At 46.9% G+C, this 20473-nt stretch overlaps 1 protein-coding gene across 2 annotated transcripts in view; it reads left to right on the top strand.

The window, feature by feature from the left end:
- The window catches only part of ENOX1 (ecto-NOX disulfide-thiol exchanger 1), a 247744-nt gene that overhangs the window by 174931 nt on the left and 52340 nt on the right, over window positions 1-20473 (top strand). For both annotated transcript variants that reach the window (XM_041730978.1, XM_041730979.1), the window contains exons 11-12: window positions 10752-10859; window positions 15116-15172. In XM_041730978.1, coding sequence (XP_041586912.1) covers window positions 10752-10859; window positions 15116-15172 — 165 coding nt within the window. The remainder of the gene's footprint in view (window positions 1-10751; window positions 10860-15115; window positions 15173-20473) is intronic.

Genomic DNA, 20473 nt, shown 5'->3' with positions numbered 1-20473 from the left:
TATAATTATGCCTGTGAAACAAAAACTTAAATGGTACGATGAAAGGGGAGAAAAAAAATCACAACCATCTATTTGGTAGTTTGTTTTTTTTTTTTTTAAATCCAACTAACAGTCTGAACTTTGATCCTTTGATTACAGTACACGGTATGTACATAACTGTCCAGTAAACAAGTGAATTTTAATACCACCAAGTGAAAAAGATACAGTTCAGGCAACTCTTAATTGTACCACTGATGCAACATTTTCTTTATTCGTCCTTTAGTTTTAAAGCAAACCATTCATTTAAAAAGAATGCGTCTCAATTTTTAAACTACCATAATTCGGTAATACTTAACATCTGAAGTTTGCACTTATGAAAAATAAGTCCACTCATGGTTCACACCAAGTTCTGTTGTCTAAATCTTAAACGTGGTGATTCTTTCACGGATCCTGTGGAATGAATTGAAGTAGCTCAGGTTCTAGCTCTGAGGCTTTGCAATAATTGTGCTATCTTTATTTCAAATCTACTGTACAAATGTAGGAATACATGTATTGCTAATGGGATTGGGGACGCTGTGCCTGAAGCGAGCTCCAGTGATTCTAAAGCCAAGGCGTGTAGCCGAGCCCCGTGGGTGAGACGCGGGGAGGGCAGGGACGGTTGGCAGTGGGAGCAGAAACTGGACATCTTCCAAATTAGTTTCTACACGGAGTACGTTTGTGAAAGGGAGAGTAATGAAAATGTGCTAATTTGAAGATTACGTATATATTAAATCTTAGCAGCAATTTTAGATCAAAGGATTTTTGTCTGGAAAGGAGTATTTTATCATTGATTTTGTGTAGAATTGCTGGTACATAGTGATAATAAATGGCTGGACTTCAGTTCGGTTTTTTTATTGTTAAATTTTGTACAGATGCCCCTGCTTAGTCCCTGCTGGGGCAGACAGCTCCCGGGGCTTGGCTCTTGACTTGGGCCTCCCCGAATCTGCATCTCCGAGCTTCCCTGTGTTTCCTGGCCTCTGGGTCACTCTTGAAGCCTTCTATTTATCACTGCTTCTTCACTTTGGAAATATTGCAAGACTCACAGATTTGTGGGTTTTCCCCTCTCGCTAACCGCAGGGGGGATCCCCACTGTTAGGGGCCAGCCCCTGGGAACCTGGAAACCCCCGTGCTCCCCGGGGTTAGGCACTGCCTCTCCTCCAGAGAATCCACAGCCTATGACCTCCCTTCACCCAGCCCTGGGAGATCTCGCTCAGACATAGGCACCCTGTCAGAGCCTTCCTCAAAAATTCAGGGAAGGGAACCCTTGCCAGAACCCCCGGCCCCGTGGGGGTGGCTGGGCGCCCCATGTCTCCAAGTCTCCAAGCCCCTCCAGGACCCTAGGCCCTTGGAAGCACCCACTTTCTCGCCAGTCTCCCAGAACTGCCTCAGGCTCCCAGGACCCTGGTGGTCATGACCCCAGGGTTCATGGTCTTGAGCGAGGAGAGGGCGGCAAGCCCACTGAGGCCTGAGCTTGGGCCATCTGGCTCTGGCCGACCTTAGGATCCTGGCAGCAGGGTCAGGGAATAGGGTCACACTGCAGGCATCCCTTGGCTGTAAATGAAGCCTGATCCCATCACGAGCGAGCCCTTGCCTTTCTGCCTGGCAATGAGAATGGCATTTAAAATTCAATATCAGAAAAGATATTGACGAGATTAAGGGCCTGAAGGAATTGATTTATGAGGAAAGACCCAAGGAATTAAATATGTATAGCCTGGTGTAATAGGATATTAGGCTCAGAGCACAATTTCATTTCTATGATCCAGTGTTCCCGTTATCAGTCATCTGAACCGTGGAGCTCTCTCCTGGAGACGCTTCTCCCCCAGGGGTCACGGCAGCCGAGGCGGAGGGGGGGACCCTCCGTTGATAAAAGGGGCCACGGGCTTGGTCACCCTCATACCTTGCCATCAATTGAAGTGCAGTTTCATCCCCAGGTGGAAGCAGATGACATTTTAAACTAGAAGAGATTTTGAGTAGTCTTACCACCTTGTGTGACAAGAAAATTCAGGCTAGTTCAATTCCATCTTTTTCTTTTTTTCTTCCCCCCCCCCCCCCCCCCACCTCCCAAGGAGACAAGTGAACGTTGTTGCTACCAGGTGGTAAATGACTGTCCTTCCCCTGAGCCAGCTTTCTCTCCTCTGGCAGGAATGCTGTTAGATACCTTTGCCTTCAGGCACAGCCTTGCTCCTAATGGTATGATGATATGCACTTAGTTTTCCACGTCTTGAACTTTCCCTAGCCATTGGGGGGTTGGCTCAGGCTTCACGGGGCTAGAGGCAAAGCAGGCCCAGGCGACTTCATCCGCTGGACCAACGGCTAGGACGTTCCCTAAGTGGGGCTGAAATCAGGGAGAATGAAAACAGGATCGGGAGGGCAGGGGTGTGGAGGGGACCTGTGAGGGGGAAGAAGCAGCAATAGTCTGTGTTGGGGTAGCAGGATCTCCCCAAGGGAGAACGGTTGATGGATGCATCCTGTCTCCTTAGGGCAGGACAAGGGGACAAGGATCTAGCAGAGCAGGCCCGGGGTGGGGTTCAGATCGCAGGCTAAAGTAGAGAAATCAGGGCGCCTGGGTGGGTCAGTCAGTTAAGCACCTGCCTTCAGCTCAGGTCTTGATCCCAGGGTCCTGGGATCAAATCCCACATTGGACTCCCTGCTCAGTGGGGAGTCTGTTTCTCCCTCTCATATTCGTGTTCTCTCTCTCTCTTTCAAAAATAAATAAATAAAATCTTTTTAAAAATAGAGAAATCAGACTGGAGACCAGCTGCACAGACAGGGTGATGCGGGATGCTCACAGGCTTTGCCATGTAGCCTACGTAGTAAAACAATCGCTGGGATTGGTGGATGCAGAGACAGTCCCATCTGCCACGGCCTTCAGAAGTCCCCAGACCTCATTTCCTTAGGTGATACTTTACTGGCCCCAAAGGCATATCCCCGCGGAGGATCTGAGCATCTCATTTACAGGAAATTTATGGAGATGGAATATACATTTATTAAAACTGAATCAAAAGTGCAAAAACACATTTAAATTTAAATTGATGACCCTCTATGGATTCCAGTATTTCCAGATTTTTTATGCACGAATATTCAGTGGCTCATTTCTAATAAATAGAACAAATCCTGATTCAAAATGGAATCCCCTATGCCTGTATTCTCCTAATACCTAGGGAGACTCTACTGGTCATAGCCATTATTGGAGTGTTTTGTGCTGTCCTAAAATCAGTGCGCTATTTACGGGTCCTCCCAATTTGATGCTGACCCTCACCTCAGCCCAGCTGCTCACCAATCCTGCCAGAGATCCCTGGGCTATCACTAATTCTGTGAGTGTCAGCTCCTAATGGGATGTTGCTGGGACACTTCATATAGAGAGTATCTGCTCTATTGTCTGTGACTTTTATGGAATCTAACCTTCTAGCCTGCTAGCTATATCAAAACTTCACCTTGATAGCAAAATTATAAAATTTAAGGAAAAAGGACAAGGAAGGGGCTGCAGTTTGAAAAGCGAAGTTAAGTCCACCACGGGGTTCACAGAAGTACACACAAAAGCACGTCTCCACCAGCCTAGCTTTTAAGTGGAGGTGAATGCCTTAGGTAGACGTTGTTGCTAGGACGATTCCAAGTTTGGCATGTCCTGATTTCCATTTTAAACTGATAGTGCGGTGTGGCTGTCAGGGTAGGAACCATGGTTTAAGACAGGAAAATTGAGATGTGCAAGTGGTAGGTCTCTCCCAGACAGTGTGGCCTTGGCTTCGTGACTTAACCTTTGTACGCACATAGTTCGCCCATCTGTAAAAATGGAAATGTGACCTCACTTATTCTGGGGCTCCAAATAACATTTGTAATGCTCTTTGGGTGTGTCAGATAGAAAGACCCATTACACACTGAAGTCTGCATCCCCAAAGAGCATTACAAACGATCCTATTAAATCTGTGGCCTGGAAATACCAAGATGCGTCAGGTACGGCACGTATTTACCTGCTATTGTCTGCCAGAGTGTGCGCACTTGATTGGCATACGGATAATTGTCTAATTGGAACACACTCAATTGTAACCACCAAAAAATGTAATAGTGCATCTGTTTAATGTCATACTCTCCAATGTTAAATTAAAATTATGCTGCAGTCAGCCAATCCAACCGAGAGACTCTCCTGATTAAGTTCTAGCTGCCTGTGAACTTCTGTAATTGAGGTATTTTCGTACTTAAACATTCAGACTAGAGAAGAGATGATACAGTCTCATACATTTCAAGTGAAGAAGAACCAGAAAGGCTGACTTAAATTATCTAGTTTCAGACTACCTCATTGTTTTTAGAGGACATCGAGGCAAATGAAGAACAGCAGTTTTGACTCACCACCACTGTTTTGCATACATAAATATTAGATTCATGAGTTTATGCTTTGTAAACAAAAGAAAACATTAATCTGGAAGAATGTAGAAGACAGTCTAGGGGGTGTTGATTTTCTTTTTCCTCTAGTGGTGGTTTGGGGTTTTTTGTTTTGTTTTTTATTGTTGTTGGGTTTTTTTGTTTTGTTTTGTTTTTTGTGGAACATGGAGAAGAAATCACAGAATTACACATTTGTTGAGTGGATTGCCTTAGCCTTTTAAGAAATAGTCCCCATTAGATTAAGAAGGATAATGGGTCTGCCGGAGTAATGAATGAAAATGTCTTCCATGGAACTGCTGTTCTCTGAAAGCTCCATATATCCTAATGTGTCCCCATATGTCCGTATGTGTCCCTATGTGTCCCTATCTCTACAACAAAGAATCAGCCAGTGACGGACCCACAGGTAGTTTTTGTTATTGTGGTTGTTTTGGTTTTTGTCCCTGTGTATGCAGTTTTTTGTTTTGTTTTTCTACTAGATCATGGCTTAATCCCATAGAAGTGGGGAAACCAGAGCAAGCATTCATTCCTTTCTTCACTCATTCATTCAACATCTCCTGTGTGTTAGGCTCGCCCTAATTACTGGCCCTACCACTGGTGGATATAGTCTAGTTGGGGAGATATGTAGGACAGGTAGTATTGTATACTACGTGCTTTGGGAGCAAAGACATTAGGACAATTAACTTTGCTTGGGTGATTGAGGGAGGTCTTTATTGCAGAAGAACCCAAGGATACCGCATATGGTTTTGCAGGTTCTGCCCTAGACAAAGACACCAGGCCAAATGGGCAAGTGGGAATCAAATCAAGCCCCGACTCCCCTGCCTAACCCTGTGCCCTGGTGAGGAGTATCGGCTCCCTATTGGATGCAGCTGTTTTTTATTGTATACAGTCGTCACATGGGTGGTGCTCATCTGAAATGAATAGGCCTAAAAATGAATAGGAATCTGCCAAGCAGAATTCTGGGAAGTGAGCTTGTCACAGAATCATGAAAGGACCTGGCACAACTAGGGAAGGATGAGGTCAGTGGTTTGGATTTTGTCTAATAGAGGTTGAGGAACCAAAAGAATCTTTAAATTATTATTATTAAAGTATAGTTAACACACAGTGTTACATTAGTTTTAGCCATACACCATTTTTTGGTGTTGAATTAGGTAAGTTCTTTGTATTTTGGACACAAACCCCTTATCAGCCATATCACTTGCAAATATCTTCTCCCACTCAGTAGGTTGCTTTTTGGTTTTGTTGATGGTTTCCTTCACTGTGCAAGAGCTTTTTATTTTGGGATAGACCCAGTAGTTTATGTTTGCTTTTGTTTCTCTTGCCTTAGGAGACCTATCTAGAAAAATGTTGCTATGGCCAATGACAGAGAAATTACTGACTACCTTTTTTTTTTTTAAGGAGTTTTATGGTTTCAGGTCTCCTATTAAGGTCTTTATTTTTTTTTTTAATATTAAGGTCTTTAAATCATTTTGAGTTTATATTTGTGGATGGTATAAGGAAGTGATACAGTTTCATTCTTTGCATGTGGCTGGCTGTTCAGCTTTCCCAACACCATTCACTAAAGAGATTGTCTTTTCCCCATTGGGTATTCTTGCCTCCTTTGTTGTAGATTAACTAACCATATATGTGTGGGTTTATTTCCGGGCTCTCTGTTCTATACCATTGATCCGTGTGTCTATTTTTGGGTTGGTACCATACTGTTTTGATTACTATGGCTTTGTAGTAGATCTTGAAATCTGGAATCCTGGTCCCTGCAGCTTTGTTATTCTTTCCCAAGACAACTGTAGCTATTTGGGGTCTTTTGTGATTCCATTCACACTTTAGTATTATTATTTGAGTTCTGTGAAAAATGCCAAACCAATAATATTTTTTAAGTATGGGAGCACTTTTATTTTTAGATGGCCAGCTCTCTGAGGAGCAGAGGGTGAATGACAGGGGAACAAGCAGATCCAGAGGGGAGGAAAGGGTTGCCTTAACTATCACCATGAAGATGGAAGAAAAGGCAGAGGAATAGGCGGGGAGGTTATGAAGGTGATGAAAGGGCTTGGGTGGATTTCAGGCTTTTAACTCTGGCTTCCAGGGGAGCAGACTCAGGCAGGGGAAGGGAGGTGTGATAATAGGGCTTGAAACACTGTAAGTTAAGGATCTAATGAGTAGTAGGAGTGAGGCAGAGGCTGTAGAGTCAGCCTTCTAAAGTATAAGCACATGAGATGTGCAGTTGAAGCCATGGGTGTGGACGGATCACCTGGAAAAGGTATGGAGCAAGAAGAAAAGAACCTGGCATGCTGGTCGGCCAGGAGAAAAGCAACGGAGATTTCAGTGAACACAGTGTGAGTAGGGTAGTCTGGATGGAAGTCACGCTGTAGTAAAATGGGGTTTAAATGAGCGTTAAAGGAAAGAGTGGTTTTCATCCCAGTTGCACATTAGAATTATTTCTTAAGGTTTTTGCTGTTTTCTCTTAAGGTATCATTGCCTAGATATTCTGAGTTCATTGATCTTCTTGAGGACCCAGGAATCAGGATTGTTGTGAAAAGTTTCCCATACTTGGGGCGAGCTCAGCTGGTTAAATGTCTGACTCTTAGTTTCAGCTCAGGTCATGATCTCAGGGAGGTGAGATCGAGCCCCCTGTTGGGCTCCATGCTCAGCGGGGAGTCTGCTTAAGATACTCTCCCTCCCTCTCTCCCCCTGCCCGTCCCCCAGCTCACACACACACTCTCTCTTTCTCTAAAATAAATAAATCCTTTTTTTAAGAGTTTCCCATATTTAAGAACCACTACCCTTGAGTAGTCTTTTTAGAAGTGTAAATAAACCTCAGCAGCTAGCAGGCACATGATGCGATGTTTAAAATCACAAGGAGTTAGAGAAGTACAAAAAAAATTTTAATGAAGAATCTGTATATTATTAGACACATATTAGAACTCTCTGACAAATATTAGAAAGCTGAGTGGGTAACGCTAAGTGTTAGTGTGACTGTGGGACACAGGGGCTCTTTCACACTGCTGTGGGTGGGTTATAGAGCCGTTCGGTAGAGCAGCTTTGGCAAATTGACATCCTAGGCACACCCTATGAGGCAGTGGTGCCACTGCTGGGTATGCATGCCAGGGAAATCCTCCTGCAGGTGCATAAGGTAATGCACACCAGCATGATCCACTGCAACCCTGGGAGAGTGGATTAGGGATAACTGGGTGGGTGCACTCCAGAGGATATTATGCAGCTCTCAGAAGCAACAGGGTAGATACGTACACATTAACATGGACGGATCTTAAAAAAAAAAAAAAAAAAAGAGGCTTAGTAAAAGCATAAATAACAAATATGACGGTATCACATAAAAAATGCATACTGCCCAAACAACAATATATATTTTAGAAAAACACATGCAAATGAAGAAGATAGAAACCAGTGAAAGTGGTTGCCTATGTGTGAGAAGGAAGTGGGGATGACAGAGAAGACATTTTATTTTAAAAAGTGTGAGCCCACAGAGATGAAAAGTACGGCATAGGGAGCATAGCCAGTCGTGTCATAATAACACTGCCTAGTGACAGATGGCGACCACACTTCCATGTTGGGCACAGAACAGTGCATACAGTTGTCAAGTCATGGTGTCATGCACCTGAAAGTAACCTACCCATGCGTCAACTATTCTTAAGTAAGATAGTTTTAAAAAATAAATAAAATTAAAAATAACAAAAAGTGTGATCCCGGGATGCCTGGGGGGCTCAGCGGTTGAGCCTTCAGCTCAGGGTGTGACCCCGGGGTCCTGGGATCAAGTCCCACATCGGGCTCCCCGCAGGGAGCCTGCTTCTCCCTCTGCCTGTGTCTCTGCCTCTCTCTCTCTTTCATGAATAAGTAAATAGATTCTTTTAAAAAAAAATAAAAATAAGAAGTGTTTCCAAGAAAGAACGGAATAGGATGGAAGCCTCAGTGGAAAGGAGATCGCGGGAAGGAGTGTGTAGATCTGTAAGCCCACTCACCCAGGGGAAGTATCCAGATCCTTGCCTATGCACAGGTTGCAAAATTCAGTGAGAACTTTCTGTACCCTGAGGTGCTTGTGGGGAGAAGAGCGAGCGTGAGCTCCCTTGCACAAGGGCACGTGTGCGATTGGCACCGCACGGTGGCCTGGGGCCCCTGGTACAGAGGCCGCCTTCTGCTGCCCAGGGATTCTCGGGAGCTGCCCTACCTGTTGCAGTGAACGAACATAAGCTGCCTACATCGGAAGGTGCTTTCCTGCTCTTTGTTGGGCTCATTTTTATTTTTTTAGTTTTTTAAAGATTTTATTTATTTATTCATGAGAGACACAGAGAGGCAGAGACACAGGCAGAGGGAGAAGCAGGCTCCATGCAGGGAGCCCGATGCGGGACTCGATCCTGGGACCCTGGGGGCACACCCTGGGCTGAAGGCGGCACTAAACCGCTGAGCCACCCGGGCTGCCCAAGTTGGCTTATTTTTATTTTTTATTTTTTTTTATTTTTTTTTTTTATTATTATTTTTTTTTAGTTGGCTTATTTTTAAAGGCAGTTTACGGATTGGATCTGAAACCTGCCCACTATGCTATCCCATGGGAGTCCCAGCATCAGGACCCACCCCCCCACTCTCCGGGAGCTGCCCGGGGGGGGGGGGGCCGGGCAGAGGCACTCCCCGCTCTTCGGAAGCCCCGTCATTTTAGGAACTTGTCACGGTGCCCAAGTACTGCACTGGCTCCCTGGTTTCTGTACCACAATCCACTGATGCGCTTACAGCACTAGGGGAGCAGGGGGGTGGGGGGGGCGTGTATCCTCTCGCGTGTGCAGGCCGTGAACCGGGAGACATTGTGTTTTTAGGAAATGGCAAGGAAATCATTGTTTATGCCGGGGGTGTGGTGGGGGAGATCCAAAGTAGGTCCCTAAATCTAAATCCAGGGCCGGAGGAGGGAACAGAACCAGCAAGCCCCAGGGGAAGTGCAATGTGTTTTTCTGAGTGCTGCGTACTCCCCACAATACCACCCCCCTAAGTTTTTTTTTTTTTTTTTAAGATTTTATTGATTTATTCATGACACACACACACACACACACACACAGGCAGAGGCAGAGGGAGAAGCTCTGGGTGGCTCAGATGTGGGACTCGATCTGGAGACTCCAGGATCACAGCCTGGGCCAAAGGCAGTGCTAAACCTCTGAGCCACCCCGGGAAGCTCCCAGACTAGGTTTTAAAGGTTTAACTTCATCCTCCCAGCTGGTAGGTTGACGCATGGGCCCTCCTGCACCAGTGTTTGCTGGGGCCTTGCTAGTGAGGCCTGGCCAGGCGGCTGTGCGGCCAGCTTGCCCAGGCCCCAGAGAAGCGGCCTAGACGTGGGACACAAGCCACCTGCTCCGTGGCGGGAACGTGCAAAGGTTCTGTGTCATCAGCGTGGCGCTCTCGAGTGGCTGACACCCAGCCGGGCCGCAGGGACTCGGGCAGGCGGGGTCAGCCTCACCCTGAGCTGCAGTGGCCAGGGCAGGGGAAGCTCAAGGCAAGGCTTACAAAAATCCCTTCAGTGGCCCTGCTTAAAAATAGCAGTGCAGGCCATAGCTTAGTGTTTTGACAGCTTATATCAGCAGTTTTCTCGGCTGATATATTGATTGCAGTTTGGACTTCAGTCCTGCTGATCTAATAAAACATCACCGTCATAACAGAGAGAGTAAAAGGATCCTTTGTGGTCCGAGCCACCCGGGGAAGTAGCTTTGCAGAGCTACTCCTACCGTAAGGCTGGCTTTCCCGTCTTAACGCAAACACGATGCGGCCTTGGCCAGGTTGACTAATCACATCGAGCTTGTTTTTCTTTTATTTTTTTGTTTAAGTTCTTTACCCACCAAACATGTTGTCTGTTGACATTATTCTGCATATTTTTTTTTTACAAATATGCATTTGTTTGAAGGGATAGGAGGAGGGGGTCTTCACAGGCACCTACCATCAGGGCGCCTGGGTGGCTCAGAGGGTGAGCATCGGCCTTTGGCTCAGGGCGTGACCCTGGGGTCCTGGGATTGAGTCCCGCATTGGGCTCCCTGCATGGAGCCTGCTTCTCCCTCTGCCTGTGTCTCTGCCTCTCTCTGTGTGTCTCTTATGAATAAACACACACACACACACACACACACACACACACACACACACCTAGCACAAACTTGTTCTTGTGCCACGGGGTCCCAACAGCCTAGTAACAGGTCAGAACCTGCTAAGTGATTGGGGGTCGCGGGGGCGGGGGGGCAGGCAAAGGTTCACTGCTGAAGTCTGGGTGGAGCTGCTAAGACACGCGAGAACCTTCTCGTGTGTTTGAATGGATCTTTCTAAGATCCTGCAGTCACCTGGCCTTCCCATCCCACTTACCTCACGTCTTCTCCCGTTGACAGCAATTGCTGACCATCCAGGAGGAGTTAAACAACAAAAAGTCAGAACTGGAACAAGCCAAGGAAGAGCAGTCACACACGCAGGCGTTGCTCAAAGTCCTCCAGGAACAAGTAAGTGAAACCAGTAGCTCTGGCCTGGGGGGCACCCCCGACCCTGACACACGCACACATGCACACACGCGCCTGCAGCCCACCTGCTGTGTGCTCAGCCCGTTCCCCCTCACACCTCCCGCCGCTCCGCTCCATGGGATTCGTGGGCCCTGCTCACTCCCAACCCCCACCTGAGCCTGCCCCAGCGACACATGAAAGTTTATTCCAAACGACAAATGAATTTTGATGAGGTTTTAAGGTATTGGAGACGCAGATGTATTTCCGAGGCAGCAGCTGGGTTCCTCTGAAGTGTGATGTGTTTGCCCCTCCCCCCCACCCAGGCCACTCACACAGGCATATGAGTAAGAACGGCTGCTCCACTGGGACGTTAAAAGGGGGAAAAAAAAATCTTCCCCGTGCATCAGGGCACTTATCTGACCACACTGAGCAACAAACCTTTTATATGAAGTTTGTAAATCTGACCGTTTCATCCTGGCTTTCTTTGATACTGAAGTGTGGCCTGACATTGATAAGTGGATTTGAAAGTATTGTCTTACAGCAGGGTAAGATGGATTGCTCGGCGGTGGAGAGAAACCTAAGCCCGGTGTCTACACAGGAGAGCTCTTGAAATGCTTTCCTATTACCGGCCTGCCCCTCCTGCCAACAGTGTCACGGATGGTAATTGGGAGGGGGAGAAACAACCCCCCCCAAAAAAAATCATGTACAGTAACCCCAACCCTTAGGGGTAATCAAATTTAGCTTGTTTTACATTTTTTCACCCGCGGGGGCTTACGAGAAGGCTGGTTCGTACAGTAGAAATAACTTCAAAAGTGGTATTTCTACGAGCACGACGTTGGGAGGCCACAGGCAGCTGTGTGCTCAGTCACTTGACGAGTGGTGTTTAGATTTTCGTGGCTTGGGAGCAGGAAAATAAGGTCTCAGTTCCTCGCCCCTAAAAAGCGTTAAGTGACTTACTGGCAAGTGAAAAGGGAAGATGTTGGCTACTTCGGAGGCTTCGGAGGAAGATGCTGCAGGAGCCCAGGGATGATAGGCCCAGTACAGCTTCGGTGATACAGACTGAGCTGGAATCTGTAGGGTTTGGGGGGGAAACTCGTTCTAACTCAGACTGACTATGCCGTGACCAGTGTCTCTAGGAGGCCCCACATCACCGCAGTGGCTTTCCTCCTCTACCTTCTCGAGACTTCCAGAAGACTAGGCCTGATGTGGTCCACGTTTGCTCCTGATGGGACACAGCTCCGAGCTTTGCTCTTCTGTCCTGTGCCCAGTGCCGCCGCCTCCTGGATTTGCTGGGCCGTGGAGGGGAGGGTTTCTCCTCTCTCCACACGACTCCTTTCTACACGTTGTCTCTTTCAACATCATGCTGTCGCACGTGTGACAGACGACAGCACAGGGAGAACGTGACTTTTACCTGCCCTGACAGACTCGCTTTATCGCGGCTGTCCGGACCCGAACCCGCAGTGCCCCTGGGCCATGCCTGTATCTTGATTTAAAGTCCAAACCCCAGTCCCAAAAACAGATTCCAGGTTTTGCAAGAAGCAGCAGGACGTCCCTGTTCTGGGTTCTTGGGGAGTGAAAAGCGCACACACTGGCAGCAGTGAAACAACCCGATCTCTGCTACTTAAAAAAAAAAAGAAGAAAAAAAAGAAAAAGAAATGGGGAGCATGAGAGAAGACCCAAAACAACTAACTAAAACCATTAAGGAAGTAGAAAATATGACTGGGAAGTCCTCGTGTTTAAGTCTGCTGGGCCGACTTTAACGGGGTAGCTCTTTTCAAAAACATTAATCAGTACGTCCCCGCGAGGCCAGTGACACGCTGCGACCAGGTGCATGTGGCTGCATGTTGCCAGCACCAAGCTGTTTCCCCAAGAGCCCCGAGCCGGGTGCCCCTGTCATCCTTGTGGTTGGGAGCACACAGGGGACACATTCATTCCATCTCCTGGGCAGCCAAGCACCCACACCCCGACCTATATTTGAAAATGCGCCTCCATCCCTCCAGGAGCATTGCCCCAGGGAGGCTTTCTTGGGACTGGTGTAGGGTCACTACATGGTGTAAACACTTTCTGGGTGCCTGCATGGACAGGGCCTAGACGGATAGCATCACTCCAGGAGAACGTGACTGCACGCGCCTAGAGCCTTGCTATCCTGCGCGCGCACACACACACACACACACACACACACGGGACAAGATACACCTGGTACTTTGCTTTTCGAAATGATGCCATTTGATGGGAATTCTAGAAAGGAAGATGAGGTCAGGAGGACAGACCCTTACCATCAGTAGGCCCTGCTCCATCCCGTCAGGGGAGACAGGGTTATTCCCCAGGCTCTCCAGAAGATTCCCAGCCTTCCCTGTTTGCTAGGATGTGGCTTCCCCAGCCCCTTCAGGCCCCACCGGCTCCTGATTTCACCCCTTTCCCAAAGGTGGCAGCATCTGACATCTGGAGCTTGTGCACAAGCCCGGGGGTCATCAGAGGAGATAGTCCCCTGCTGCATCTGGAGGACAGGAGCCCTGGGGGCAGGGGGAGGACAGGGAGAGGCCAGGGAGGGCCCAGCCTGCAGGTGGCTGAGGGAGGAGGGAGCAGCGGCCTGGGGCAGGAGGAGACAGGTGGGGGGATCAGTCCCGGTATATGGGGATGAGGGGAGCCAGTGGGCAGCGTCCAGAGCCAGGGTGACGTGGAGTGGTGCAATGGAATGTGCTTGGGAACCCGGGAAGATGACACCGGCCCCCCCAACACGGTCCCTTCCTCCCACGGCAAAATAGCAAAGCCTCGCCTGCTAAGGCCGCTCTATGTCCCCGGGAGCATGAGCTGCGGGACCTAAGGGGGCAGAGAGGGTTGATAAGAAAAAAGAGGAGCACCTTGGAGAAGAAGGAAGAGTTGACCTTCAGCCAGGAGCGCACGGCGGGTTTCGTTAGGTGCCCCTGCGCCCTCCGATCACGGCCGGTGTCACCCGCGCTGCGGGGGCCGCTTTCTGTTCGTGTCGGTGACCCGCTGTGTTTGCTGTGTGCAGAAACATCGGGGCAGCCCTGAAGACCGGGGGGCACAGTTGTTTTTTCCTAAGTGGCAGTGACGTGGAAATGAGCCAAGGAGCCCCTGGCCCCACAGCTCAGCTGCCCCAGCCTCAGTTTCTTCACGTTACCCCTCCTGGGGCGAAGCTCCCCTCTGGGCCTGGAGAGCGCCCGACTTCCCCGCGGAGAACCGGACACCGCCTCAGAAACAAGCCACAAAGCAGCTTTCCTGCTAACACGTCCTGATAACCAGGCCCAATACTCCTGCTCAGACACCTTGTCAGCATACGTGCATTTGTTTTCTCACTTTCTTTCCACCTTGAAGCATTTATTTCCTGCCACTGAATACTTTATGCACAGCACAAAAAAAAAAAAAAAAAAAAAAAGATGATAATGAAGATGCTGCTTCCGAAGCATTCATAAGCCAGGAAGAAATACTGGCAAGCAGCTACGAGGTCTGCTCCCCGCTTTGCCCCTGCTCTCTGCTTCCAAGCACCTTCCTTGAGCCCGGCGAGGATAAAATGCCAATTAAAGGTTCCCAGAAACCTCCTGATAACTGATCACTCCTAAGCCTGCTGCGAGAGAGTAAAGAGAGTTGAGTTTTCAAATGTTCACCGCTAAAAATCTCATTTGAGAAATAGCTTTTCTTCCAATGCCTCAGTGACCAAGGAAATGTCTTTCCAACTCTTCCTTTACAAAAAGAAGAAAATCGTTTTTCTTTTTTTCTTCTTCTTCTTTTTTATTTTTAGACCCCCAGAAACAATGCCAGTCATCCAAATAAGTTCTCAAGGAAGACATGTACAAGTAGCACTGCGGCGTGTTAAAACAACCGAAAATGCATCATTCACGAGCAATCGTTAGTATGACATCATTTAGCTGGTGGCAACTTGCAAACACTGCAGGGTTGAAATTAATAGCAATACTACTAGGAAATGAAATCATTTATTATTCTTAAGAACCAATTTTATACATTTTATGCCTATGGAACTGCTTTCTAATCTTATTATTTAAAAAATAATGACCAAGACCCATTTATTTATTTTTTTTTTGCCAGCCATCAGGTTTCATAAAATATTGGTCTCAAACCGGTTTCAATAAGACTCGTTAGAATTATGTGCTCCATCTGTTTTTTTCTCTTGGAAGCTTTATAAAGTGCAACCTCAAGATGAATCTGAGTTAACAGGATGATATATACGTAACAGATATGCTTTGCTTACTCATTTGGGTTTTTTTTCTTGAAATTTGCAGTTAAAAGGCACCAAGGAATTGGTCGAGACCAACGGCCACAGCCACGAGGACACAAATGTAGGTACCACCAACCTGATACTTGCTCTTGTTGCTTGATGTTGGTTGAATGCCCACAGGTATGTGGCACTTTAGGTAGGACTCCAAGGGAATCAGAAGCCCTGCCTCCCAGTGGCTAAGATGACTATGAATGGATTGGCAGTAAAATATGGTAGACAGGCACTGCCACGGTCGGCGTAGACTACCAAACGTCAATTTCAAGGTACTCGAGCTCGTGTCTATTGGAAAAATTCTCATCTCAATGAATTTCTTTGAGCCCTTTCTATTTTCAAAGCTATCCAGTAATGATAGGTTGGGAGGGCAGATGGAACGAGACCAAAGAGAGCAAGAAGTTGTATATCGCGTGCATATTTATTAGGTCTGCTTGTCATTGGCGATGGTAATGAGATGATTGCTATGCTGGAGAGGGTTCAGAGCGAACCCCTTGTCTCAGAAAAGCCCTTGAACATGTTGCCTCTCTAGTGCCGACCTGGAACCGTAGCATGGTGCGCTCCATCCTCTCCATACAAGACCCCAGTGAGCACCCAGACTTCCCCTGTCAGGGGTCCTCGCATACCCAGTTGCCCCAAATCAGCCAAGTGCTCTCTTTGCCTGGGAAGTTCCTCAGTCCCAGGTGGAAGATTATGGCACGCAGATCACTGTCCCTCCCTCCATTGGGTGGGTTTGCTCTTGTCTTTTAAAAACTCTCTCTGGTGTCTGTATGTGTTTGATTATCCTCATCACAGAAAATGCTTACTAAGCAGTTCTTTTCACGTAACACAGAATCAGACATGGTAATGAGCGCCTGATTAAGCCAGAGCTAGGAGAAATTACACGCTTCGTGTTCACTCTTGTTTTAATTATAGACCGAGGAAAGCCTGACATCCAAAGGACCCCCCCAAAAAAATCCCTCTTAATAACTACTGTTCCTACCGAACAGATATTTAACGTCTGACGTTTATTGAGAACCTACTGTGTACGTGGAGCGCCGCTAAGGGCCGGCAGTGGGGGTGGTTACCAAGAAGCCCAAGGCTTGCTCTCTGCCTTCAAAGAACTTAAAGCTGAGCTGAGGAATAAGGGGACACACGGGTGACATACCAGATGTGATAAGTGTACAGGAAGGTGAGGCAGCTGAGACCCGACGTAGTTTGAAATCTGGACTCTGCGACTCACTAACCGTGTCAGCTGGCGACAGGCTAGCCCTTCTGAGCCTCATTGTCCTGTTCGTACAACAGATGGCAAAGCCGACCGCAAAAATGTGTCCTGCTGTTGCAATGAGCTGAGGAAGGCATGGGGAAACCTTAAGGTGGTGGTATTATGGTTTCTTTGTGGCGGATAATTAAGAATAGCTTCCCAGGGGGACGCCTGGGGGGCTCAGTCAGCTTAGTGTGTGCCTTCAGCTCAGGTCATGACCCCGGGGCCCTGGGATCGAGTCCCTCATCGGGCTCCCTGCTCAGCGGGGAGCCTGCTTCTCCCTCTCCCTCTGCTGCTCCCCCTGCTTGTTCTCTCTCTCTCTCTCTGTCAAATAAACAAAATCTTGGGGAAAAAAAAAAAGAACGACTTCCTGGATCTGTAGGATTTGGGTTGGCTCTGAAGAATGGAAAGGAGTCTGTCCCTCTGTGCCTTCCAAGGAAGCCACCATCAAATCCAATAAGCCAGACGAAATGGCGGTATGCCTCAGTGTCCTGGTCTGTAACATGGGGATGGCGTTACCTACCTTTCTTTCCGTAAGGCTTATGGTGAGAAGCAAATGAATGGATGTGGAATTACCTTGTAACTGTGAGGCCCCGAGCAGGATGATGTTATGATTCTGAGCTCATCTGTTGGTTGAATTAAACCGACAATGCGTGTGAAGGTGGGCCTAACGCGACGTCTAGTCCCTTGGCTCTCATTTTGAGAAATGTCAAAAGGCATTCACTATTAAACGAGAAAAAAAAAAAAAATGAAAGATCACCTCCGAGGTCTTTTGTCTTTTTCTGGAGGAAAGTTTTTAGCTTTGAAAAATTCTTCTCTGGAGTCCAGGATGTGGGCTTTGTAATCAACTGAAGAAATGACTGTTGAGACGTAGGGTTTGGGCCCAGCAGGAGGGAGGAGCTGCACCGTGGGGGGGGGTGGGTGAGATATTTGTGGAAGATCAAGCCCACCCACACTTGCTGGTCACCTCAGGTGGCCACCCCTCTCCCTGGCGCCAAGGCCAGACTAGTCTTTGTAATCCCTGCCTGTTCTTTCAGGGGGTTCCCAGTAGGTGGGTTCCCCACTTGTCTTTCTCTTTTCTGACTATAATGTCATCTCCTTTGGGCAGTTTCCCTACTACCTTCACTGGGGTGATGTGAATGAAAAGAAACCAAAACTAGTTATTTTGGCCACCCGTGAGAAGCTCTTGCACGGTATCCTGTGAAGATATTTTTAAATGTCTGCAGTGAAGTCTGTGTCTCATCTCAAGTTTCCATCAGCTCCGTGGTGCTAGAAGGAATCAAGGCTTTCAAACCAGACTGAGGGGTTTGGAGCACATTCGATCCCTGAATAGCCATGTGACCGGGGCCAGTTATTTGACATTTTTGAACTTTACCTTCCCCAACCCTAAGCGTGCTCAGGGCAACCATGGACATAAGCATCTGGCTCAGACCACACACTCTACATGCTAATTCCCTCTCTTCATATAACAACATACATAGTATATTTAATATACTATGAATTTTGACAGGATGGATGTTAATGCAGATCACGATAGGTTTAAAGCCTCCGGCCCAAGAAAAAAATAAAAAAAGAAAGCCTCTGGCCCATGTTATTGACGATGACATAGATTTTTTTTTTTTTACTATAATTATTCACATGGGCAGAAATTTTATGGGTTATTTATTAATAACAATTATACAGGACTGGCCCTGGCTTTGCTTTTTTTATATATATATTTAAATATCTATTTAAGTTTAAAAATAATTTTCATGGCACCAATGATTTTATGCTAACTATACATACTGCATATATAGAAAAAAGTACATTGCTTTGAAGGAAAATGTAACTTAGAATTTTTGGCACACAAAAGGTTAACAACTATACTTCTTAATGAAACTAAGAAATTCACATTTGCAGGTAGTTTACCTTCTCCTGCTTAAAGATGCAGTACACTATTCTTTAGTAAGAGTTTTATTTCCTCTGATGGATGAAGCTATGGAAACCATTTCTTTTTTTTCCTACAGTGAGATCAAACTAATTTTGAGAGAAAAATCATATTTTTCTTGTGATATTCTTGGATATTTTTGTAAGAATTGACAAGTGCTTTTTAGAGACAGTAACATTTTACTGAAAAAGAAGTAACTGTCCAAAACTGGAAAAATATGGGAAAAAATACAGAGGGTAAAGAAAAATAACTTGTTATCTCATTACTCACGATAACCACTATTAATATTTAATTTTAGTTCTTTCCAGTCATGTGCATATATATAACCAGAGGGAAAAAACCCATAAATAAATATTATCATGTTGTCTTCAGTTTTGTACCTTTTTGATTTCTCATTATTTCCTGAATATTTTTCTTGTCACCTAATGTTCCTCAAAGACGTGACTCTTAATGGCTGTGTAATGTAGATATGAAATAATTGAACTGCAGACCTATGTGTTAGGCGTTTAACTTCCCATTTTTTTTACTATTATGAATAATGCTGTAATTAACGTGCCCGTAAATCTTGTTCTGCATCTTTCATATTTGTTTCTGGGGGATACTGTATATTAATGGCCGTGTCATGAAGTCTGGCAGGGAGCGTCAGACTCACAGAATCGTTGAGCCTTTAGAATGTGCTGGGGCAGGTGCGCACTTACGGTACCCACTAGTAGTCCTGAAGGGACCCATAAAAAATGTGTCGTCTTGCAATTTACTGACTGCGGTGCCTCGGCCCCAAGAGTTGTTGGGCTTATGGGAGGTTGACCACACCCAGATCTGGTCTGTTCCTATTACTTTTCTACTGTTTCTTACATTTTGTTGAGCAATGACAGTCTCTGATCGACAACACTTTTTCTGGTATTCCCAAGGTCCCCAAACCAAGGCACCTTACAAAGCCTACCCCGTCCCCTATCACAAGATCTGCAAGCTCCCACTCATGAGAAAGGTTTTCTGAGGTCTGATTTGAAGCCATCAGAGCCAACAACTGAAATCACCCGCAAAGGCCTTGCTCTCCAAGAGTACAGCACTTAGTGATTTTAAATAGGTTTTTTCCTTCTGTTTGGAACCGGACGCATTAATGACAGCCGGGCAGTCCCAGCCTTTTAACTGTACCTGGGTTTACAACTAGCCTTTATCACAGTTCACTTAGAGATTTCAGTTATTCCAGACCCAATTCCCTTTCCTAAAAAAGCAAACTATGAGTTTTCTCTTTGTCTCTGAGCTATCACCGAATCCCCCAAACTGCTAAACTAGCCTCGTCCCTAGTAATTATGCATAACAGATACCAGAATTTGAAAAAAAAAAAAAATAGAGAGAGATCATCTGTCCTTGTCTTGCATCTCTTTTGATGGCCTCCCTCCCAGAGCTATCCCCACCTCTGATCCTTATGTGTGGATGGAAGGGAGGAGATGCAAGAAATGTAGGAAGAAGTTGGAGGAATCAAGTAAAGTGGCAGCTGCAGCCTGCAGCGTAGAAACCATTGGGCCGCAAAGTTTTCCATGACTTTCCACCGCTACCACCCTCGCATCTGCTATACGAGACCCGCACACACCGGGGTCAGAGAAATCCTTTGCAACCTGTAAAGAGGCCTAATTCCGGACATGGAAGGTTACAACTGAGCAGCCCAGCGCCCTCCCCACCCAGCAGTCAAACAAAAGCACAGAAGAGAAAAGACTTTACAGGTTGTCAGGCTGGCTCTATAAGAACGTAAACCCTGGGGTGGTCTTTAAATCCGTTGGAGTAGGGGATCCCTGGGTGGCTCAGCGGTTTAGCGCCTGCCTTTGGCCCAAGGCAAGATCAAATCCCACGTCAGGCTTCCTGCACGGAGCCTGCTTCTCCCTCCTCCTGTGTCTCTGCCTCTTTCTCTCTCTCTCTCTCTCTCTCTCTCATAAATAAACAAACAAACAAACAAACAAACAAACTTCTAAAAAAATAAATAAATCTGTTGGAGTAAAGAAGTTAGGAGCAGAGGGACAACTTGCCACCTGCTCTTGCCCCCCCGCCCCCCCAGACCTGGAACTGGAAGGAGAGAGACCAGACAGAAAGGCCTGGCTCTTGCCACGCCTCACCCCACAGGCTCGGTGCGGGCAGCGCGAGCTGGAGCTGGGAGCGGGTGGGGGGACACTCCCGATACTGCAGCTCCTCCCGCCCTGGGTACTGCG

The sequence above is a fragment of the Vulpes lagopus genome, chromosome 16 (assembly GCF_018345385.1).
Source record: "Vulpes lagopus strain Blue_001 chromosome 16, ASM1834538v1, whole genome shotgun sequence".
NCBI lineage: Eukaryota > Metazoa > Chordata > Mammalia > Carnivora > Canidae > Vulpes > Vulpes lagopus.
Note: the sequence above shows the minus strand (reverse complement) of the source record. Positions and strands in the feature narration are given on the sequence as shown.